Here is a 19368-nt window from a genome sequence, read left to right on the forward strand (position 1 = left end):
AATGTCCAATATCTACTACATAACCACAATGCTTTATCGGGACAATTTCTCAAGTAGGGCGTTTTCATTTGCTGTTTTCATTGTGCAAGTGTCGAAAATCGTTCCTCTTTTTTTTTTTTTTTGGAGAGGACGTCTAGCAAGGCGTGGGCACGCTCTGGAAGACAGAGTCTTCTGCTCACCAGCTTTTTGCCGATTTCTCCCTTTTTTTTTCTTCTTTTCTCTATTTTTTTCTTGGCTTTTCTTTCGATCTCAGATGTACAGAAACAGCACCATACAACATCTTTTTGACAACACTTGCGCCCATAGATTTATTTGTCTTGCACGAGTAATGAATTTCAGACATCCCTTAATGACACAAGGTTGAACAAGAAAGTCTAAAAAGGTCATGGGTTATCAAACACGGCTAACAAGCAAAAGTAAAAGATAAAAGCTCAAGTTGGTTCACTATTGGGAAATAAGATGAAGGCATGGTTTGTAGAAAGTTAAAGAAGGTCAAATCCTAAATGCCCTTATCATTTCAAATGCATCCAGTTCAACAAAATGTGGTCTCGACATGTATAAAATAGCAAGTTCTAGAATACCGATACCATGTGTGATACCCACTCAATCAAACAATAATAGAGCAAACAAGAATAATGTGCTCATGCATGACTCAAAAGCTCCCAAAAGTCACAAAAGTGGGTCAAGTCCAGTATATCCAACATTCAACAATACTGTCAAGGCAAAACGAAATGCATAGCTAGTATATCTAACCACATGCCCGTGCACCTTGATTGAGTTATTCATCATAGCAAAGAAGTCAGCTAACTACACTCTTTTCCTTTTCCTCCTTTTTTTTTTCTTCATTTTCCTCCTCTTTTTTTTTCATTTTTTTTTTGTGTTTTTTTTTTTTTTGTTTTAAAAGCAAAGCAAAAGGAGATAATAAAGGAAGCCATCCCCCCACACCTAATACCTACATTGTCCTCAATGTAGAAAAGATGAATGAAGTATAAGGAGAAAAGGAGAGAAACTTCCCTGACCACCGAGAGGGTGCTGTGAGACACTAAGGCGGAGGAGGGTGAGGTGACTGGAATCTAATGTGAGCAAAGAAAGCTATCTGATGAGAGAGATAGTGACGGTGGGGAAGGCAGCGACGTGCGATGGATGGCGCGAGGAGGAGAGAGAGAGTTTCTAGCAGCGGTGGACAAAGGGGAAACCTTGGACTAAGACAAAACAAAGAAAATTGAAAAGTAGAAGTTGAGACAATGGAAATTGATAAGACCATACAAGACAAGAAAAGAGAAAAGTAGAAAGTGGTATTAGAGAGGATCCTGGTCAATCTTTGACTTTCGTTGGCGCAAAGGCTGGAAGGCGTGGGCACGCCTTGGAAGCTATAGTCTTCTGACCGTCAATTCCAAAACTTCACTGCTTAGGCGTGACCACCTAGCGTGGGCATGTCTAACTTCCTGCTTCCTGCCATAAAACAAAAATCCAATAAATGACACTAACACTGAACAAAAAATTTCAAAAATATAAGAAAACTAAAACAAAAGAAGCCTTGGGTTGCCTCCCAAGAGCGCCTTTCTTTAATGTTTTTGGCTAGACATCGTCATATTTATTCACGGAGGATAAAATCGTGTAGCTCGTTTCAGCGCTTCATCTTCTATGTAGTCCTGATATCCCTCGTAAATAGAGTAATTCTTGAGCACACGAGCTACGGACTTCCATGGATCAGTAGATGGCGCCAAACAAACAAGTGATGACCTTAAATCTTCACTCACTCCTCCATCAAGAGCACTTATTGGTCCGAGATATTTTGCCATCATGACTCTTAACTTATTCCTGGCATGAAATTCAAAATCATCTGGTATAATAAAATCAATCTCACTAACAGGAATTAAAGAATAAGAGTCAGGAAAATATTGATCAAGGAATGGAGGAGATGTCACCGCATTTGGAGATTGTTCACTGGATTCATTCACTTGCACCATTTGATGTTGGGGTCTCAATTCTTGCGCTTCAACTTTCTTTTCAACTGCATCTTTAGATTCTTCTTCTTGAGACTCTTGCAGTACCATATCATTTGTCAGAATAATTGCACTCTCGTCTTCCTCGTGGTCGATAATAGTCGGTGAGGGCAATTCTTCATAAATTGGAGAAATCAATTTGCTCATTTTAGATGCCCATTCACGCCTTCCTTCTTACATCTCTTTACTCATCTTTTGTGTCTCCTGTTGAAGTTGATGTACCTCCTGTTGAATTTGATATGTGTTAGTAGCTATTAATTCAACTATTTCTTCAAGAGACATACCTGACATGGATGACGGTTCTTGAGACTCTAACTGTTGTAAATCTATTGGTCTTTGTTGATAATTAAAATTGGAATCATCCCACCATCCTTGCTCATACCCATTTGAATAAGGGTCATACCATGTTTGAGACCAGGGTGAAAAATCTCCATAATTATTGAGTGGGACACTCAGATTATCTTGATATTCGGGGCACATACCGGTTGAATGATCCCTGGCGTAACAAATTTTACAGGTTGCAGCAGCCATTCTTTCTCTAATAGAGTTTAGTGCCTCTGAATATGCAAACTTAGCAAAAAAACAAGCCTCATTGCCTTCCCTGGAAACAAAATCCAATCTATCACCAAAATACGGAGTGTTAGCGGCCATAAACTAGTAAAGAAAAAAAAAGAAAAAAAAATAAGAGGGAAAAAAAATGGAAATGAAAATAAAATGAACTCAAAAAGAAACAAATTAAACAGGCACCAGTCGCCGGCAACGGCGCCAAAAATTGACAGGTGCCGAACCTGTGCAATAATAAATACCTACTCAAGAAAATTACAAATTTTGTATATAGCGGTGAGTAGGGTCGAATCCACAGGGATTGGGAATAATTCGTTTCTTCTCGAGTTCAGAGTATGGGGGGTTTTTGATGGGAGGAAAATAAAAAAAATGAAATAAAACAAAAAAAATTCAAAACTAACTCACAAAGCACAATTTACTAAAAATAGCAATTAATAAAAGTTCTACCCAAAGGATCAGCTGTTCAGGCACGGTCCAATTAAATGATCATCGATGCAAAGATATTTCATCCATTCATTGTGAGGACCCGTACTTTTCTTAATTGCACGTTTTCTGCATTTTCTTTATTAGAAAATTTTTCTAGATCAATTTTATGAGTAAATATAGTTTTTAAATGATTTGTCTAGTATCGGTTAGTTTTTGAGAAATTAAGAGCGTATATCGGACGTGGGACCCGCTAGTGTGGAAAAATTCGGCCAGTTCGGTTAAGTTTTGGATACTGGGTTTAGTTTACCGGGTGTTATGAGATATTTAGAGATTGCCAAGTGGATTGGTGTAAGAGAGACAAAAAGTTAAGCAAGCAATTAATGAAGAGGACATGTGTCACTTGAGGATTTATTCTTACCTTTTTGACCTTTTGACCACTATTCATGCCTTTACCATTTAAACCAAAATTGACCCAAAATTCTTCTTATTTTGAAGCTCTTGGCCGAATTTCTTGCTAGGAACAAAGGAAAGAAAACTCTCTCAATTTTCAAGCTCCAATCTTGCCCAATCTTTCAATTCAACCGTTTAATCTTCAAATTTTTCCATAGAACTTCTTAGTTTGGTGATATTAAGGTTGGTTGTGGAGTTGTTTGGAAGAAATTGGTGCTAAGTTGCTTACTTTCTTGAGCTTGCAAGGTGAGTAACTAGGGAATTATTTCTTTGATCTTGCTAATGTCAAATTAATGGTTTATGTTGGTTATAGATGTGATTTTATGGAAGAATTGGCACATGAATGCATGAATTTCCAGATTAGGGTTCCATTTTTCCCCTTTCTGCCCGTTTCTGTTTGACCAGGTTAGAAGCCGAATTGGCCTTAGCACAAAACATGAAAGTTGTAGAAAATGATGTTTTCTAGTTGTCTGTAAACTTTCAGCCCAATCCGAGCTCGAGAGCCTGAGATAATATGGAAATACCCAGACTGGTCTAGTAGGAGTTCAGCGAACAGGGTTGTCTTTTCACCCAATCTGACCGGGACCTTTCACCATGATCCTTACCGAATTAGATTTTGGCCAAAACATTAAAGTTGTAACCAATAGTATAAAATAGTTTCCTGAAAAATTTCAGCTTGATCCGACCACTGTAGCATGTGAAATGACCGAAATACCCTTGACTGTTCATGAAACCTGTTTCGCGCCCAGAATTCTGGTTTTGGTGTAGTTTTCCATTTTTGATCATGAAAATACATGATTTGGCCTTGGAGGTCTGCATAAGAAATGTAGGGTTGTGTTTTAGCTTCGAAAAACCATAAGATATACTTCAATCGGACTTCGGTAGCCTGAGTTATTGCTGTTTAACAATTGTGCGGTTAGCCAACCTGTTTGTGAGTTTCTGGTTTCATATATGTCAATTTTGACCTAGTTGCACTACAAACTGGACTGAGTGGCCTTCTTCAACATTGTAACCCTATCTGTTAGCTTCGAAATGGTGTATCTTGCACCTTCATCCGATAATCGTAGCGCCAATGGTGCCAAAACCGCAAAATGGTGTCAAAAACTGTTTTTATCCGGAAATGTTTTTTAGCTTGATTTTTGTATTTATATGAATTTAAGCCTAGTGAATGGATTTTGGACATGAGATTATTCTATATGAGATGTTGGGACTGTTTTGAGGAAAATAATGAAGCCATTAATGGCTGGAGAATAGGTAAACACAAGGGACATGCCGTCCGCTTATCTTCTTGTAATGTGAACAAGTTAAAGTGATTTTGCGAATGTATTTTGTGACGAATTGGACGTATTTACTGAAAATGTTACCGGCTCTTTCAAAAGGTGGCCGAGGGCTAAATTTCTATTTGAACCTGTATATTTCCGCTTGGCAAATAAAATGATCATTTTACCATTCTAAAACCTAATACCTCTTTAGGTTGGTTTATGAACCCTAGTAATTCCCGTCCACGGATCCATATGCTCTATTGACACTTTAAAAGTCATTTTATACGTTTACTCGCGAGTAGTCGGGTAATCCTTGATTTCATCCAAATCATGCTAGATGGATTGTAATGTGTTCTTTGTTTACTTTTAGGTTTCATTGGTGATTGAGAAGTGGACGTTATTTTGCGTGTATAGGTGAGTGTTCCCTGTTTGATATGTTTCATGATTTTATGGCTGGTATGAATGATTGATAACATGTTATATGCTTTCAGTGATTGTTAAAACGAGTTTTCTAGGCAAGTGTGTACTTTATCGCACTCGGCCTAAACGATTGTGAAATTTTCAATGATTGAATGATTGAAATGTTATTTGTGCATGAATGTAAGCCTTTTGGCTGAACTGGCCATTGCCCCTTGTTACCGGTCGTCTCGAGCCAGAAGCGGACTCGGTTGGGCGATTAGGGACCTGGGTGAACGTTTTGGTATACTCGAGTATTACCTTGTAGATTGGTGGAGGTTGGTGGAGCCTGGTGAATGAATGAATGAACGAATGAATGAATGAGGGTTTTACTTATATACAAATGCATTTTCAAATGATTGAAGGTATAAGGGAACGAAAGGAGAATGAATGAACGAATGAATGAACGAATGGCTCCTTGTGAGCACGTATCCTTTTAATGAAGGTGTTTATCGCTTTCTTTTGTATTTGAATTATTGGTAACATGTAATGAATGCTTTGAACTTCTTGTTGCCTATGTGTTCGGAACCTCACTGAACTTATAGCTCACCCCTTTAGTTTGTTTTCCTTAACAGGGGAAGGCGAGCAAGGACGAGAGCCGATATAGACTAGCTGGGTCTAGCCCTTGGTTTTCTTTTGTCATGGTTCTCGCCCTAGTGCTTGGCACGGGCTGGTTGTATAGTGATTTGAGAACCTCTGTATATTTGACGGTTGTACTTCTTCTTGAGATATTATTGTATATACGTTTTGTTTTAAGTTGGATCGTGGTTAGATGTTCTTATGGTTGCTTGAAGTGATCGACTGAGTCCCGGCGAGAGCTGGGCAGGCAGTCCGCCGAACCCTTTGGTTCGCCTTAGGGGAAAGTGGGGCTGTCACAACCATAATTAGGTTGGTTAGATGTTCTTATTAGGTTGGTTATAGTTATCAACAAGCTCTGACAACCAGTTCTTCCTTACTTTTTCGACAGTCAAGGTACGACCATTGACTGCTTCTCTAACCAGATAACAACCCTAGGTACGACCGTAAGAATTTAATTACCCAATTGCATTGAAACTAGAAGAACCCAACCCTAACTAATAAACACGCTAAGAGAGTTTATTTAAGTTAGATCTTACGTTTTCCCAACATAAACCCAATTATGGTGGTTGTCACTAGGTATCGACTAAACGAACAATTACGGATTCAATTTAGTTAATATGACAGTAGGCTATTAAATTAAATCAAATACCCGGCCGTTGATATTCAATTAATAAAATACCCATGAACAATTAATTCAGGAAACGTACGAATAACAACAAATTGAAAAAAGTAATGAAAGTTTGATTAGATCTCACAGATGTTATGGACCGCGCCTTCGCGTTAACCTTTGGGTAGAAGAAAAACCTAGCTGCTCCTCATCGTATCAATTTTGCGTGGGTTGGTTGATTTCATCCGCACAGTCATCAGCGAAATTGGAACGATGGAGTAATGACGAAAAGAAAGAAAAGAAAACGTCTTCCTTGTCTTTGCGTTAATGTTCGTACTGAAGCCGAAGTACAACGTAAAAACCAACGAAAATTGTACAGAGCCAAAGCCAAAGCCAAAGAGTCAAAAACGTGAAAGCCAAAAAGCAAGAGAAGAGTCTACAACGTCTGACGGTTAGGGAAAAAGAAAACTAAAGCTATCTAATTCCTAATACGTGAATCTGGCTTTCTTTTTGCCTTTTGTAGCCGCCGCCAGCCAAAGCAATTAGGAGCAGGACTTGTCTATGGGTTTTAATCCCACGCATCTGGTTCACATGGACCTAGTGCCTTAATTGGGTCTCCTGCTATTGGTCCCGCGGATCCGGCTTTTCGAGAGCATCTACCTTTTCTGGCGTGGCCACGCTCTGAGATGAAGGGTCTTCTGGAAATTTGCCTCAAGAGATTACTTTTAACGCCAATCATCTGTAATTCATACAAATATGAAATATGAGCAAAACCTCAATACTTAGCACAGTAAGTAGCTAAAATTAGGACAAAATAACAGTGCAAAATGTGCCAAATAACCGCTCTATCAAACAGGATCTGGTTCAGCAAGGGATCGTATACCAAGGATAGTAAGCAAGAGCTATCAAGTTTAATGTTGATCTTTGAGCGTAAACCTACTGCAAAACATAGAAAATCAAACTTAAGAAACTCGAGACAGCATATAGTCAAGAATAAAGCCAGCACATGGTTGCATGACATTTTTTTGTATTTGAAACACTAAAATAAGAACTTACCATGAAGAGAGGAGCAACCCAACAAGTGTAGAAGGCAGAATGAGCTTAATAGCCTTCATCACAGCTGATGAAATAATTGCAGCAAGTGGCAGCAGCCAACAAGTACGCTTGGCAGTCTCAAAACTTGCACTCTAACAATTCTGTGCAGATTCACTGCATGAATAGTATATCTTCCGTGGCTGCTCCCAAAAACATTTTCATTATGAGAAGATTTCTCAAGTTTTGGTTGTAATATGTTCAGAATCAAAGTAGTTAAAAGTCAAATTTGAGTAGTAAAAGAAGAGTAGTATATCTGAATTTACCAGACACTACAACAAACACCAATTTGATGACCAACAGCTCTGAAAACTCCTGAAATCTTTCGTACTAGAAAATCATAACCAAGGAAAAGTGACACATAAACCCATCATCTACGAGACTTATCGAACAAATCACTAATCAAATGGTTCAAGAAGCTTGATAAATGAGCCTTCAAGAGGCGATTAAACTTTGGAGCAACTATTTACTTTAGCAATCACGTCTTACATCCACAAAAGCAAATATATAAAATCAACAAAATTAAACTTCTAGTGCTTATTTCATATTGATGGGTAACTTGTAGGAAATGCAAAACAAAAATTAATTAATACCAGCTATAAAAATCTAATCTAAGTTCATCTAGGGGAGAGACCTCAAAAATCTGCTTGTTAAGTGCAGGAGAAAGGAGCTCAGTAGAGAATTGGGGGTTTAAAGTCTTATAGAAAAGGTTTGTAGAATTGCTGCTTGTGGTATCAAATCTAAAATGTCCAATGCATTTTCAACGTGTGAAACTTCAGAGAGATCAATCACTTCATCCTGGTGAAATCACAAGTTTACAGAGAGTGCACCGATGTTAGCAATCACAGTAACTGATATGCATGATAAACAAAACTATGCAACTGAAAAACGTGATTCAGTTAACCCAAGAAAATCTCGGTCACTGAAAAAAATATGCAACTGAAGCTTTAAGTGTAGTACTGAAACATGGATGGTATTGAATTGGACCACCATTTGCCATGTTTGATCTTTGCAACAGCGAATGAGATGTGATACAACGGGAGAAATACCAATTTGACATTTTAAATTAACCAAAATGATTGTTTAGTTCCGTTAGTTTAGATTGGTATGGAACCGTGCATGGTTTATTAGTCGTAAAGGTTATGAAATATTGCACTTATTCATGATAAAGAGTTACTTGGCAGACCTACTCTGTTGCTGCTCCAATTATCACTTGATATACTTCAAAGGAAAGAAAGGACTTTGAAAAGTAAAGGCGGTGATTAGGAGCCATCAGGGTTCCCTACAGAGCTATAAACCTACAGCAACTGCAAAACAGAAAACTCAGACTCAGGACTTCGCATTAGCAAATCATGAGGCAAACACGAAATTGCATGACATTTTTGTCTAGTCAATTATTCAGAAAGCTAAATCAATATTTGTTTTTTTTCTTCTTTTCTAACGTAAATCAGTAAGCAGGTATCAAATCTTTCTGTTCAGTCCACAAGTACCAGAAGCATCACAAAAACTATATTAGCTTTTGTTCAAAACACTGAAAAAGAAAAGTTCTATAACAATAATGACTGGTACCCACAAGCAGGAGAGGCAGAGAGTCCTAGAATTGCCATAAAAGCGAACTATTTGAGACTGCAAGATGCAACAAGTAGAGCTAATAACTCAAATCATTGCATTTGAACTTAAACTTCAGAAGAGGATAGTCTACCAAGTCTCTGCTGCTTGAAAATGTCTTAAACATGACAATTTTTTTAAGGTTTTAGTTAATGCTTAAACTGCTTAAAACCCAATATTAAGTAGTGGAAGAAGATAGTTGGTATTATAAATTATCAGACCACCAATCCCACAACCAAGGGCAGTGAGAGTAATTCGATTGACCATTGGATTTAGGTCAAGAGATCAAAGCTGAAGAAAGTAGAATCCCATCATTTAAGAGACATAATAAGAATACCAATAATCAGATAATTTGGAGCAAGATGATAAATACATTTCCAAGAGATGGAAGTTCAGAACAAGCATAATTTGGAGCAAGATGATAAATACATTTCCAAGAGATGGAAGTTCAGAACAAGCATTTCCATCCCGGTAGAATCTCGAGTTTAAAGAGAATTAGCTCCTTTCAGCAATCATGTTTAACAAGCATGAGCAAAAGTAAACTGCTATTTTTTATTTAAAACAAAGAATTTTGTACCGTAGATGAAAATACAAAAGTTTTCAGCTTTGACATCATGTTTAACTGTCCACATCAAATAATCTCCTCTTGAACATCTGTATTCCATAATTGAATTTAATATATGGTTAGCGATATTGTTTTCTTCCCGGAACAACGCTTGTTGGGTTTTTTTGAATCAGGCTGAAAAGGCCAGGAAAAGTTCAACAAAGTAGACAACTGACCTTACTGTTACATTACTAGACAACATCTTGGAAGCAGACGTTTTAAACATTCAGATATTTTGCAACAAAATCATCTTATTGTACAATTTCTATCACCTGATATTGGATAGATTTAAAAGAATTTAGTAATGATTTCACTGGAGTATGTTGTCCTGCAGAAACAATAAACTAGAAATTGACTCCTAAACTCTTTGTCCATCATTGCCTATCTATAATTTTCTGTGTTCCATCAAACCTTGATTTAACAATCTATTTCATGAATGTAAATGCATTATCATTCCTTTCTAGCAAATTGATAACCAAATGAACTTTCAGAGTACTTAGTTGGATGAGGACCTTTTAGATTGAAAATCTCAGGAAGGTAAAGATAGAAGAGCAAATTCCATGTCATATTTGAGCTAGGAATCTTACAGAAAGAAAGGGTTTCTTTTTGTTACCTTTGTTCTAAAACTAATGAGCAGGAAATAAGACTTGATACCAAGTACATCTACTAATCCATTTAAAACAAATTCGCTAACCTTACAGTACTTCTTGAAAATTTGCAAGCTCCTCATTGTCAATCTGTTTCTCTAGTACAAGCTCTATCACCAACCAAACCCCCCATGATCATTAGCAGAAATTCATGGTAATGATGACTCTTGATCTTGAAAGACATTACATAAGCTGGGGAAAGAAATTCTGGTGGGCAGTTTGCAGAGGCCAGCTGACAAAGATAGAGCATTTTATCAGGTTTTAAACACCAGGAAGAAAGAAAAGTGTGCCTGTAGTGTGCCATCCTAATCATTTCTGTCCAATTGAAACAGGATTTGATTCAACAAAGTTTTCAAAAGTTACAAGCTGTGCAATTCAATCAATAAGTAAGTGCAATTGTAGATTCTAGTTCACATTTGAGCCTGAGATCATTGCAGAACAGAAAACTCGAGTTGAGACAATATGTGAGCAAATGTGAGCAAGAAAGCTAATCAGCAAGTTCAGAAAATTCAACAATAATTTTGTTCTGTCATTCCTACAAAAGGCTAAAATATGTCTTGTTTGTATGAAAATAAATAGATAAGCAAGTACTAAGTCATGTTTACAATTACAGTATTTTGGTTCCAACCACAAAGCAAGTAATTACAACTCATAAAAAGAAAATAATAATGGACAATTTGTAGTGCAGGCAAAGCATTTCACATTGAGGCATTGAGAAACAATAGAGGTGTGGGCCACTGAGGCACAATAGAGATCCACATTTAATTGCTACCAAAACACCAGTTAGTTCTAACTTCTAACTCTGAGCAGTATGCCAGAGATGACAATTTGAGTTCTAAAACATGTAAATCAGCACCTCATTATCATGACTACACATCACTGGATCGTTTGGACAGTTTTAAAGAACCATACCCCAGTGGATATCTCAGACTTTGGACATATGAGGCACAGAGAAAAAGAGAATGCCATCCAGCAAGGAATTGTAGGACTTTGAAAGAGAAATCGATGAGGTTCCCTGTTAAGCTTTGTGCCTAAAATCACTGCAAAGTACAAAAACTCAAACTCAAGATGGCGTTCAAAATAGAATAAAGCTAATGGAAATTTTTAGATAATCGCAGGTTTTCTGTCATTGTGACTAAAGCCCCAAAAGGAGAAACTTACCATAAAAAAAGAAGCAACCGACAATCATAAAAGCAGAGAGAGCTTAAAAGCCTCTATCATTAAGATCAGCAAGTCACAACAAGCAAACTTGAGTTGAATGTTGGAAGATACTCCACCAAGTTTTGTGCAACTTCATTGCCCAAACAGTGCACACCTTCCTTGGCTACCTCAAAAATATCTTCGTGACGACAAGATTTCTCTTATTTTATATGTAATATATTAGATATTAAAGTGGTTTAAAGTCAAAATTGAGCAGCGAAAGAAGAGAAGCATATCTAAAATTATCCGAATTTTTGAACCAAAACATGAAAGTGATAACCAACAGCTGCGAAAACTCCTCAATTGACCATTGTCTTCATGGATAAAAAGCCAAAATCAAGGAAAAGTGAGCCAGAAAACCATCATATATGACTCTGATGGAGCAATTACTACTCAAATAGTTTAGATAAGTATGCAAGTTCATTATCAAGAGACGAGGTAAAAGTTCAGTCCCCTTAGAATCAAGATTGCCTTCAATAACCTCTTGAGAGATGAAAGTTCAGTCCCCTGATTGAATTTGATCCAAAGATGAAAGTTGGTTATTAATCAACTTATGCATAGGTCTTGAATGTGAGAAACTTTGGACCACTGGGAGTCGGGGCCGCTGCTCTCAGGAGTGCATCTTTCTTTTAACAGAGGAGAACCATAAACCTCCAGACGTTTTAGTTTGGTGAGACTTCTCATGGCATCCTCAGAGGGTAGATGTCCAAGCTCTTTGAAAAACCATAAGTGCACGTCTTCAAGAGCCGCAAAGTTTTCGAACCAATCTGGCAGAGCTTTTATACCTCCAAAGACAAGTAGCGTTAGTGACGTGAGAGTGGTCAAGTATTGGATCTGAGGTGGCAGGGACTCCATGTGTGGCAACCCAAATAATTCTAATTCACGGAGTGCGGATGACGAAGAGGAGGAGGAGGAGGATATCAATCCAGACCAATCAAACTCATTGTAAATTGAAGAATTTTCGTGATCATCACCATCATCTGAGAAGGGACCAATTACAAGCTTTCTTAAGCTGGTTAGGAAACCAAATCCTTTGGGCGTCGTACTTGTTTTCAGTTTGGGACACTTCCATAATTCCAGCTCCAAGAGAGAAGGCATTTGTTGCAAATCAAGCGGAAAGGAGAAAAGATTGTAGCAATAAGTCACCCGAAGCTTCTGGAGAGAGGCACACGAGTGTTGCATGTCACCGGGCAGATTCGTCAACCCACCGCAATTTGTAATCACTAGCTCTTTAAGAGACGTAAAGTTTTGCAGGGGAAGGAGTTCTCTGCATCTGTTGCAGCAATTAAATGTCAAACTCGCTAACTTGGGGAGTGTTGTTGCTGTTGGCAAATCCATTAACCATCGAGGAAATTGATCACCCATAAAATTCTCAATTACCAACTCCTCCAAATTTGGGTGGGGTCGAAGGCAGTCCAACACTTTTTCGTCGTTGTAGTTATGGCCTTCTCGATGCCAAGGCCGGGCCCACTTAAGTCGCAAACTAAATAGATTAGCCTTTCAGATAGTTTTGCTTCTTCAGCTCCTTTTCTATCCTTTACTAGATGAAGATTGTGTATCTCCAAATTGCCTTTGAGGTTCTTCAAGCTTCCAAGCTCTCCAATTCGTCGACCCTTCTCTCGACCCACTTTAAAGAATGCTAGCGTCTGAAGGCAAGTCAGTCGTCCCATCTCTTAACGGCATTTGAAATTCTTCATTATAGGTGTAATAGTGGAGATGTCTCAAGCTAATCAAATCGCGCGTCCCCTTCGGCAGAACCTTAAGAGCCAAGCTGTTTAGCCTCAGTGTCTGCAAATTATAAAGTTTGCAAACAGATTCCGGCAAAGTTTCGCTTTTAGAACCCTCAAAGTTAATGTACCTCAAGTGTATCAGTTTGCCAATTGAGATTGGCAGATTCTGATTTTTTGCACCGGACAAATTCAAAACGTGCAAATTCTTCAACTTCATTAGCATATCATCAGATAAGCTACCCTGACTCAGAAACAATGTATGAAGCAAATTTGATCCACTCTCAAAAAGATTTATTGTGTCTTCTCCAAATGAGTCTATTACAAGACAACGAACCTGATTACTATTGTCTCCTGAACCAGTCTCCGAATTAATGAATTTAGTAGACTTTGACATTATTGATTTTGAGACTTCGTGCACTATATCATGCATTTTATAATACCTTCCCCAAGCGTCTCTTATTTCTTCCAGCAAAGAACTCTGCAATAAAATTTCCAAGTAATATTCTCCAATTTCCTCCATTGTTTTGTTCTCGAGACCTGCATGGAGGAAACCTTCTGCCATCCAAAGTTCGATTAGCATATCTCTTTCCATCTCAGTATCCTTAGTAAACATAGAACAATATGCAAAACATTTCTTAACGGCTGGTGATGGTAAACAATCAAAACTCAATTTAAGTATTTCCATGACACCATCTCCACCTGCACTCAAACTCGAAAGCCTATTCTCCAAAATTGATGGCCACTCTTCTTTTCTCTTTAAAGATAATAGACCTCCAATTACACTTGCAGCCAATGGTAGACCATTACATCTTTTGATTATTCTCTTTTTAATTGCTTTTAGTTCATCAGGTTCTTCTTCCCCTCCAACTACTTTTTCTTTTACGATAGACCAACAATGATCATCAGGTAGTTTTCCTAATGGATATGGTTCATTTTCCATCATCCCCAAAACTCGAGACACACTATGTGCCACTGGACCTAAACGAGTAGTGACCAGACACCAGCTTCCATTAGTTGGATTGAGCCCCTTCAAGGTGGTGAAAAAGTTATCCCACAATGCACGATTATCATCCCACACATCATCAAGAACTAGGAGATATCTTTTTCCCCCAAGTTGATTCTGAATGTCTTCAACGATGACATTCCTATCATCCACTTCAACTTTTCTTTTCATCAATTGCACTAACATGAGTTTGAAAAGTTCCACTACTGGAACTTTTTTCGATACACAAACCCACAACTTTTTCTCAAATTGCCCATCAATTTGCTGATTGTTGTATATCGATTTAGCCAAAGTTGTTTTGCCTAGACCTCCCATACCAAATATGGGAAGAACAAAAACTACCTTCTCAGATGGGCTCAACAATATCTTCAATATGTTTGATTCATCATCGGCTCTTCCAATTATTGGAACAAGAACAGAGTCAGTCTGCCGATTTCCTATGTCTCCAACAGCAGGAGCAGCAGGGAGGGCAGCTGTCATCACTAACCTACTAACCAGTCCCAATCCGTTGGCTTCTTGATTTATCTCCTTCAACTTCAGTTTGACGTCCCTGACCTTAGAAGCCATTCTCCAACGAAAAGCAAGATTAATGTTGAGAAGGAAAAGAAGGAGAATACCTTGAGCTTGGGTCGGTTTCGGGACTCCACCTGGTGACGAAGAGATTCATAGTAGAGCTCATCCAACACATTCTGAGCATCATAAGCCACCTCCTCGAGACACTTCAACCATCGTTGCACTCCTCTGCTTTGGTTTTGCCTTTCCTCAGCATCAGCCAGGACATCTTTGATAAAGCCGAGAGAATGTGTCATGCTGGCCACATCCTTCTTGAACCCAACTAGCAAACCAATCCTATCAGAGGCAAGAGACAGTGTCGTTTCCAATGTGACCTGTATTGTTGAGCTGATAAGAGCGTCAGCCATTTTTGCTGCCTTGGATTCAGTGTTGAGAACAAGATGGTTTTTTTTTTATGGAAGGTTTTTTGCAGCGAGGAACTGGTAATCTTATCTAGGCTAGTATAATTGGTTATGAAAAAAGGAGCATTAATAATTTTTCCGCGTAGACGTGGAGTTCTTCTCTGACAAATTTGTAAGCTTTTGCATTGGCGTGTTTACAGAGTAACTTTCTCAATTATTGTAGTTGTTGGGGCATCATGTTTTCTGATTAAAAGGTGGGGCCTTCAGAATTTTTGGTTGTGGACCATATTTGTTTTTGTCCACGATCAAATCGTAAAAAGGAGAGTGAGATTCTGTTTTGGTTACATGCATGTCATTATTGTTAATCCTTGGAAAATGAATTTATGACATACAGTATTTTGGTCCGAATTTTGTTCGGTTTTGGGAAGCGACCACACTGGGAAGCAATAATGTTCTCTGTTTTCGCACTAGCTATGACGCATTTTGCTTCTTGGCTTTTAAATTACCTTTTGTACTTTAGCTAGAGTGTTATTTGAAATATTATTTGAAATAATTACTGTAATACTTTTTATGATGTGATATATGTGAGATAAAAAGGTGGTTAAGAATATAAAAGATTGAGTTGAAAAATGTATTTATGATGCAAGCGAAATATTATTTAGAATAATATGGATATCCAAACAAACCTATATATTCTCTGTTTTCGCACTAGCTATGATGCATTTTGCTTCTTGGCTTAGTAATCAGGCTTGAGATTTTAAATTACCTTTTGTACTTTAGCGTTTCAAACATATATATAACATGATCGGTATGAAACCCCTAGCCTTCTACTCCTCTCTTTAAAATCTGATAGTCTTTAATTCAGATCGGTATTAATCTTTTTTGTTATTTTATTTCTTATTACTTTCTTTTTCTAGTTGATTTTGGATCCTTTTTTTATTACTTTTCTAATTTTTTTTCTTTAGCTTTTGCTGACGCGTATATTGGTTTCTCCTCAAACTGGATGTCTCTCAATCTCTCTTGTGGGAATTCAACATACTTTAAGATGAATTTCATTTTGCCATTATCAAGTTTGCACTTAAAGAATTAAAGTTCATATGGGGCTAAGTCATACTAATTTCATATCTTTGACATTTATTTATCACAAACCTCAATTCTTCTTTCCTCCAGTGTTTCTTTTCTATATCAACTCTCCTTAATCCCATTATTGTCTCACAGCATAATCCAGAAAGTGTCAGTATATAAGAATTCTTTTGAAGTAATTATTACAAATATATAGTTCCCGTTTCTTGTGGAATGTTCTGAATCTTTCCTAAAGAAACATTTTCCAATTTGAGTTCCAGAATTGTTGCAAACTTTTTCGGTTTGCGCATCACTTTGCATGTAAGAATTCAAAATTTCACCACCAATTAAATATATAGTTTTCCTCGCAACTTGTCCCATTTGGATTGCTATTTTTAGAAATTTTTTGTAGAAAAATATACTGTAGAGATTTGATATATGTGAGATAAAAATGTGATTGAGAAATGTATTTACAAAAAAAATGTTAGTTTCCTTTTCTCTTCTATTTCGAATTTCTCCCAACTTATGTTTCCTTGTTGCAAATCTTGCCAAACTTTATAAGATATGTCTTATCAATTTCTTTGATACCTGAAACACTAGAAATTTCTCATTCCTTATGTGTATTCTTGTTTAATTATTTAATTTGGTTCCTGAAACACAAGAAATTAGTAAAGAATTTCGATCCAATTTGGTGCAACGCTTCTTTGACAAATTGAATCTGATGCTTCTGCAATGGAAGTGTTTTTTTTTTTTTTTATAGCAACAATAACTTTCCTACAACCTAATCTATTCTATTCTATAGAGAGGGGGAACTTAATTTATTCTATTCTACAAGAAGGGAAGCCTAAAAAGACTATATAAGGGAGTTGATATACATACCTAATTAGATCGTATTTTGACGCTTTCTTAAATTTTTTTTCATTATGTAGAGTTCGAACTCCACATTTACGATCCAAAAAAAATTAATCTCTTTTTTGTTGCCGCTGAGCCAAATCTCCTTTGTTGCCGGGATTCTTCAGCTGCCTTTGATCCACATTCCACATGCTTGTGTGTGTCTTGGGGGGGGCATCGGATGTGGAAAATTCCACCCAAGAAGGAAAAGAAACGTGTTGAATGATGAAGAAAAGAAAATGGCAATCATCATTGAGACTCTAATAAATCTCACTCCTCAGTTCTTGGGACGTGAACGTACAATTAATAATTCCATCTAAATTGCTGATCCTAAGTGGATCAGATTTGAAACATATTTTATCCTTTGGGGACTCCTTAGTTTGTTTGCTTTCTGCAGGGGATTATGCTCCAATTTCTTTAAAATCCACAGACCCCCAAAGTTCTCCATTTCCGTGCTAGCTATGTATTTTCCATTTTTGTTTAGTTCAAAATAGCTAGAAATTTACAGTGGATGCTTTTGTTTGCTCTTTAACCACCGGTAGAAAGAAGTGCTGCAGTAGTACATCTTTGACAAACTTGGATGCCATTAATTGCCATGGAGAAGTTTGCATGCCATTATTGACTTGGCCTTTATTGATCAATGCTTGGCTAGGTATTTCATCTTTTTCTGATTGAAAGCTGGCTGGCGCCTTTGGCTGTGGAAAATATCTCAATGGTTTGTCGGAGTAGTGGTTTGACCCAAGACTGACCCCCGCAAAAAAAAAAAAAGAAGAAAAAAAACTATGTTCAACGATAAAAATGTAAATGAGAAAGAAGAAATGACAGCCATAGCTGGTGACTTTGCAACATTAATTGCCTCAGTCATTAATCCTTGGGAAATGGACTAAAAACGTTATTTTGTGGGGGAAAAACTTTAATAAAAAATAATCCGTGGTTCACTTATCAAAAACATGAAGTGGAGTTAGCAATCAGGTTTGGCATGTAGCGACATAATTGGCCAATGGTTGGGTGCTTTCTTAGCTTTTACACTTGTGAAATTGCCAAAATAGTCACTCGTAATTCCACAAGCTTTCTAGCACTTTAAAAATTCAAACATTTTGTTTCAAAATGTCTTGTTTATGTACAGCATACAAAATTTAAGTGGTGAAAGTTTAAGGAGTTTCTTTATTACTATTTCTTTTTTTGAAGTACAATGTACAATCAATTGAAGTTAGAAGTGAAATAGACCTTTAGTTCACACTATGATTATAAAATTTGACTGAATTGGATGTTTTGGGAAGGGGGAAATGAGCGTGTTCTTGCGGATTTTAATTTTTATAATTGAATTATTTGCCTATGATATGATCACAAGTTTAACTTAAATAGAGTTGCGATAATAGAAGATTCTCGAAAGAAGACTTCAAAAGGTGGAAATTGAAAATGAGTGGAAATTAATGGGGAATTAACCAGTTATTTGGATACCTATTTTTGTATCCGACTCTTTTATAATTAGTTTTTCTTATAGTTTTTCTCGTTCCTAACAAATTTGAATTATTTGTTCTTATGGTTCCTCTCTCTTCTAACAATATGATAAATTTGTATAAATTTTTTTATCCATATGGATTAACTTAGTGTTAAAAAATTTTAACTGTTAGCTGATAGATTTATCAATATTGCTGGAAATTAAATATTTTTTGATGTAGAAAACAAATCGCAAAATCTATTGTACTCGGTTAAGTAGGAAAATGTAACTAGGTTTATGGTTATTATAAAAATTGTAATTATCTAAAAAATATCCGTACACAAAAAGGTAGAATATCTATTGATTTTTTTATATTTGTTATCATATTTGATGAATATTATTATATTATAGTAAAAGTATGTAAAGAAGTATTTAAAAATTAGTATGACAGTTAAGTATAATTATTCTATTAATTTTCTAAAATTAATATGAATGAACTTGTAAGATCATCATTAATTTTTTATTTAAATTATTCATGCTTGCACGAATTCATTATAAAGTTTAAAAAAATAAACATGCCAAGGCACATGCAAGACGCTAGTTCAAATTAATGTTGTACACGTATAGGAGTCACAAAATCGGTTTGGTGCACTAGCAAACAGAAGGGGACATCCAAAGTATTGGGACAAGTTTTACATTAAAGGGGGAGATTTGTAAAGCAATTGAGCGAAAACAAATGAGGTTGAAGAAAATTTTATATCATTTGCAATACATTCATAAAAGCTATGACACATTCGTTAAAATAAGAAATATTTATTAATTTGGT

At 36.7% G+C, this 19368-nt stretch overlaps 2 protein-coding genes across 11 annotated transcripts; both read right to left on the bottom strand.

The window, feature by feature from the left end:
- Positions 1 to 6645: 6645 nt before the first annotated feature.
- On the bottom strand, positions 6646 to 15329 carry LOC113704134 (putative disease resistance protein RGA3). Of its 10 annotated transcripts, none has more exons than XM_027225814.2 (8): positions 11463 to 15329; positions 11214 to 11341; positions 10349 to 10533; positions 8633 to 8749; positions 7709 to 7772; positions 7407 to 7585; positions 7234 to 7289; positions 6646 to 7089 (listed from the first exon to the last, which is right to left on the bottom strand). In XM_027225814.2, the coding sequence occupies exon 1, from the start codon at positions 14799 to 14801 to the stop codon at positions 13131 to 13133; it is 1671 nt and encodes a 556-aa protein (XP_027081615.1). In that variant the 5' UTR covers positions 14802 to 15329; the 3' UTR covers positions 6646 to 7089; positions 7234 to 7289; positions 7407 to 7585; positions 7709 to 7772; positions 8633 to 8749; positions 10349 to 10533; positions 11214 to 11341; positions 11463 to 13130. The 10 variants fall into 10 exon arrangements, with proteins under 10 accessions (XP_027081615.1, XP_027081612.1, XP_027081617.1 ...); XM_027225811.2 differs by having other exon boundaries at positions 8629 to 8749; XM_027225816.2 differs by lacking the exon at positions 7709 to 7772.
- LOC113704642 (uncharacterized) lies at positions 12048 to 12839 on the bottom strand. The gene has a single exon (XM_027226525.1). The coding sequence runs from the start codon at positions 12837 to 12839 to the stop codon at positions 12048 to 12050; it is 792 nt and encodes a 263-aa protein (XP_027082326.1).
- Positions 15330 to 19368: the final 4039 nt, after the last annotated feature.

This window comes from Coffea arabica, chromosome 8e (assembly GCF_036785885.1).
Source record: "Coffea arabica cultivar ET-39 chromosome 8e, Coffea Arabica ET-39 HiFi, whole genome shotgun sequence".
NCBI lineage: Eukaryota > Viridiplantae > Streptophyta > Magnoliopsida > Gentianales > Rubiaceae > Coffea > Coffea arabica.

Excerpts from the sequence above, each read along its gene's own strand:
- LOC113704642 (XM_027226525.1), bottom strand. The coding sequence starts at position 12,839 with ATGGATTTGCCAACAGCAACAACACTCCCCAAGTTAGCGAGTTTGACA.
- LOC113704134 (XM_072061642.1), bottom strand. The coding sequence starts at position 14,801 with ATGGCTTCTAAGGTCAGGGACGTCAAACTGAAGTTGAAGGAGATAAAT.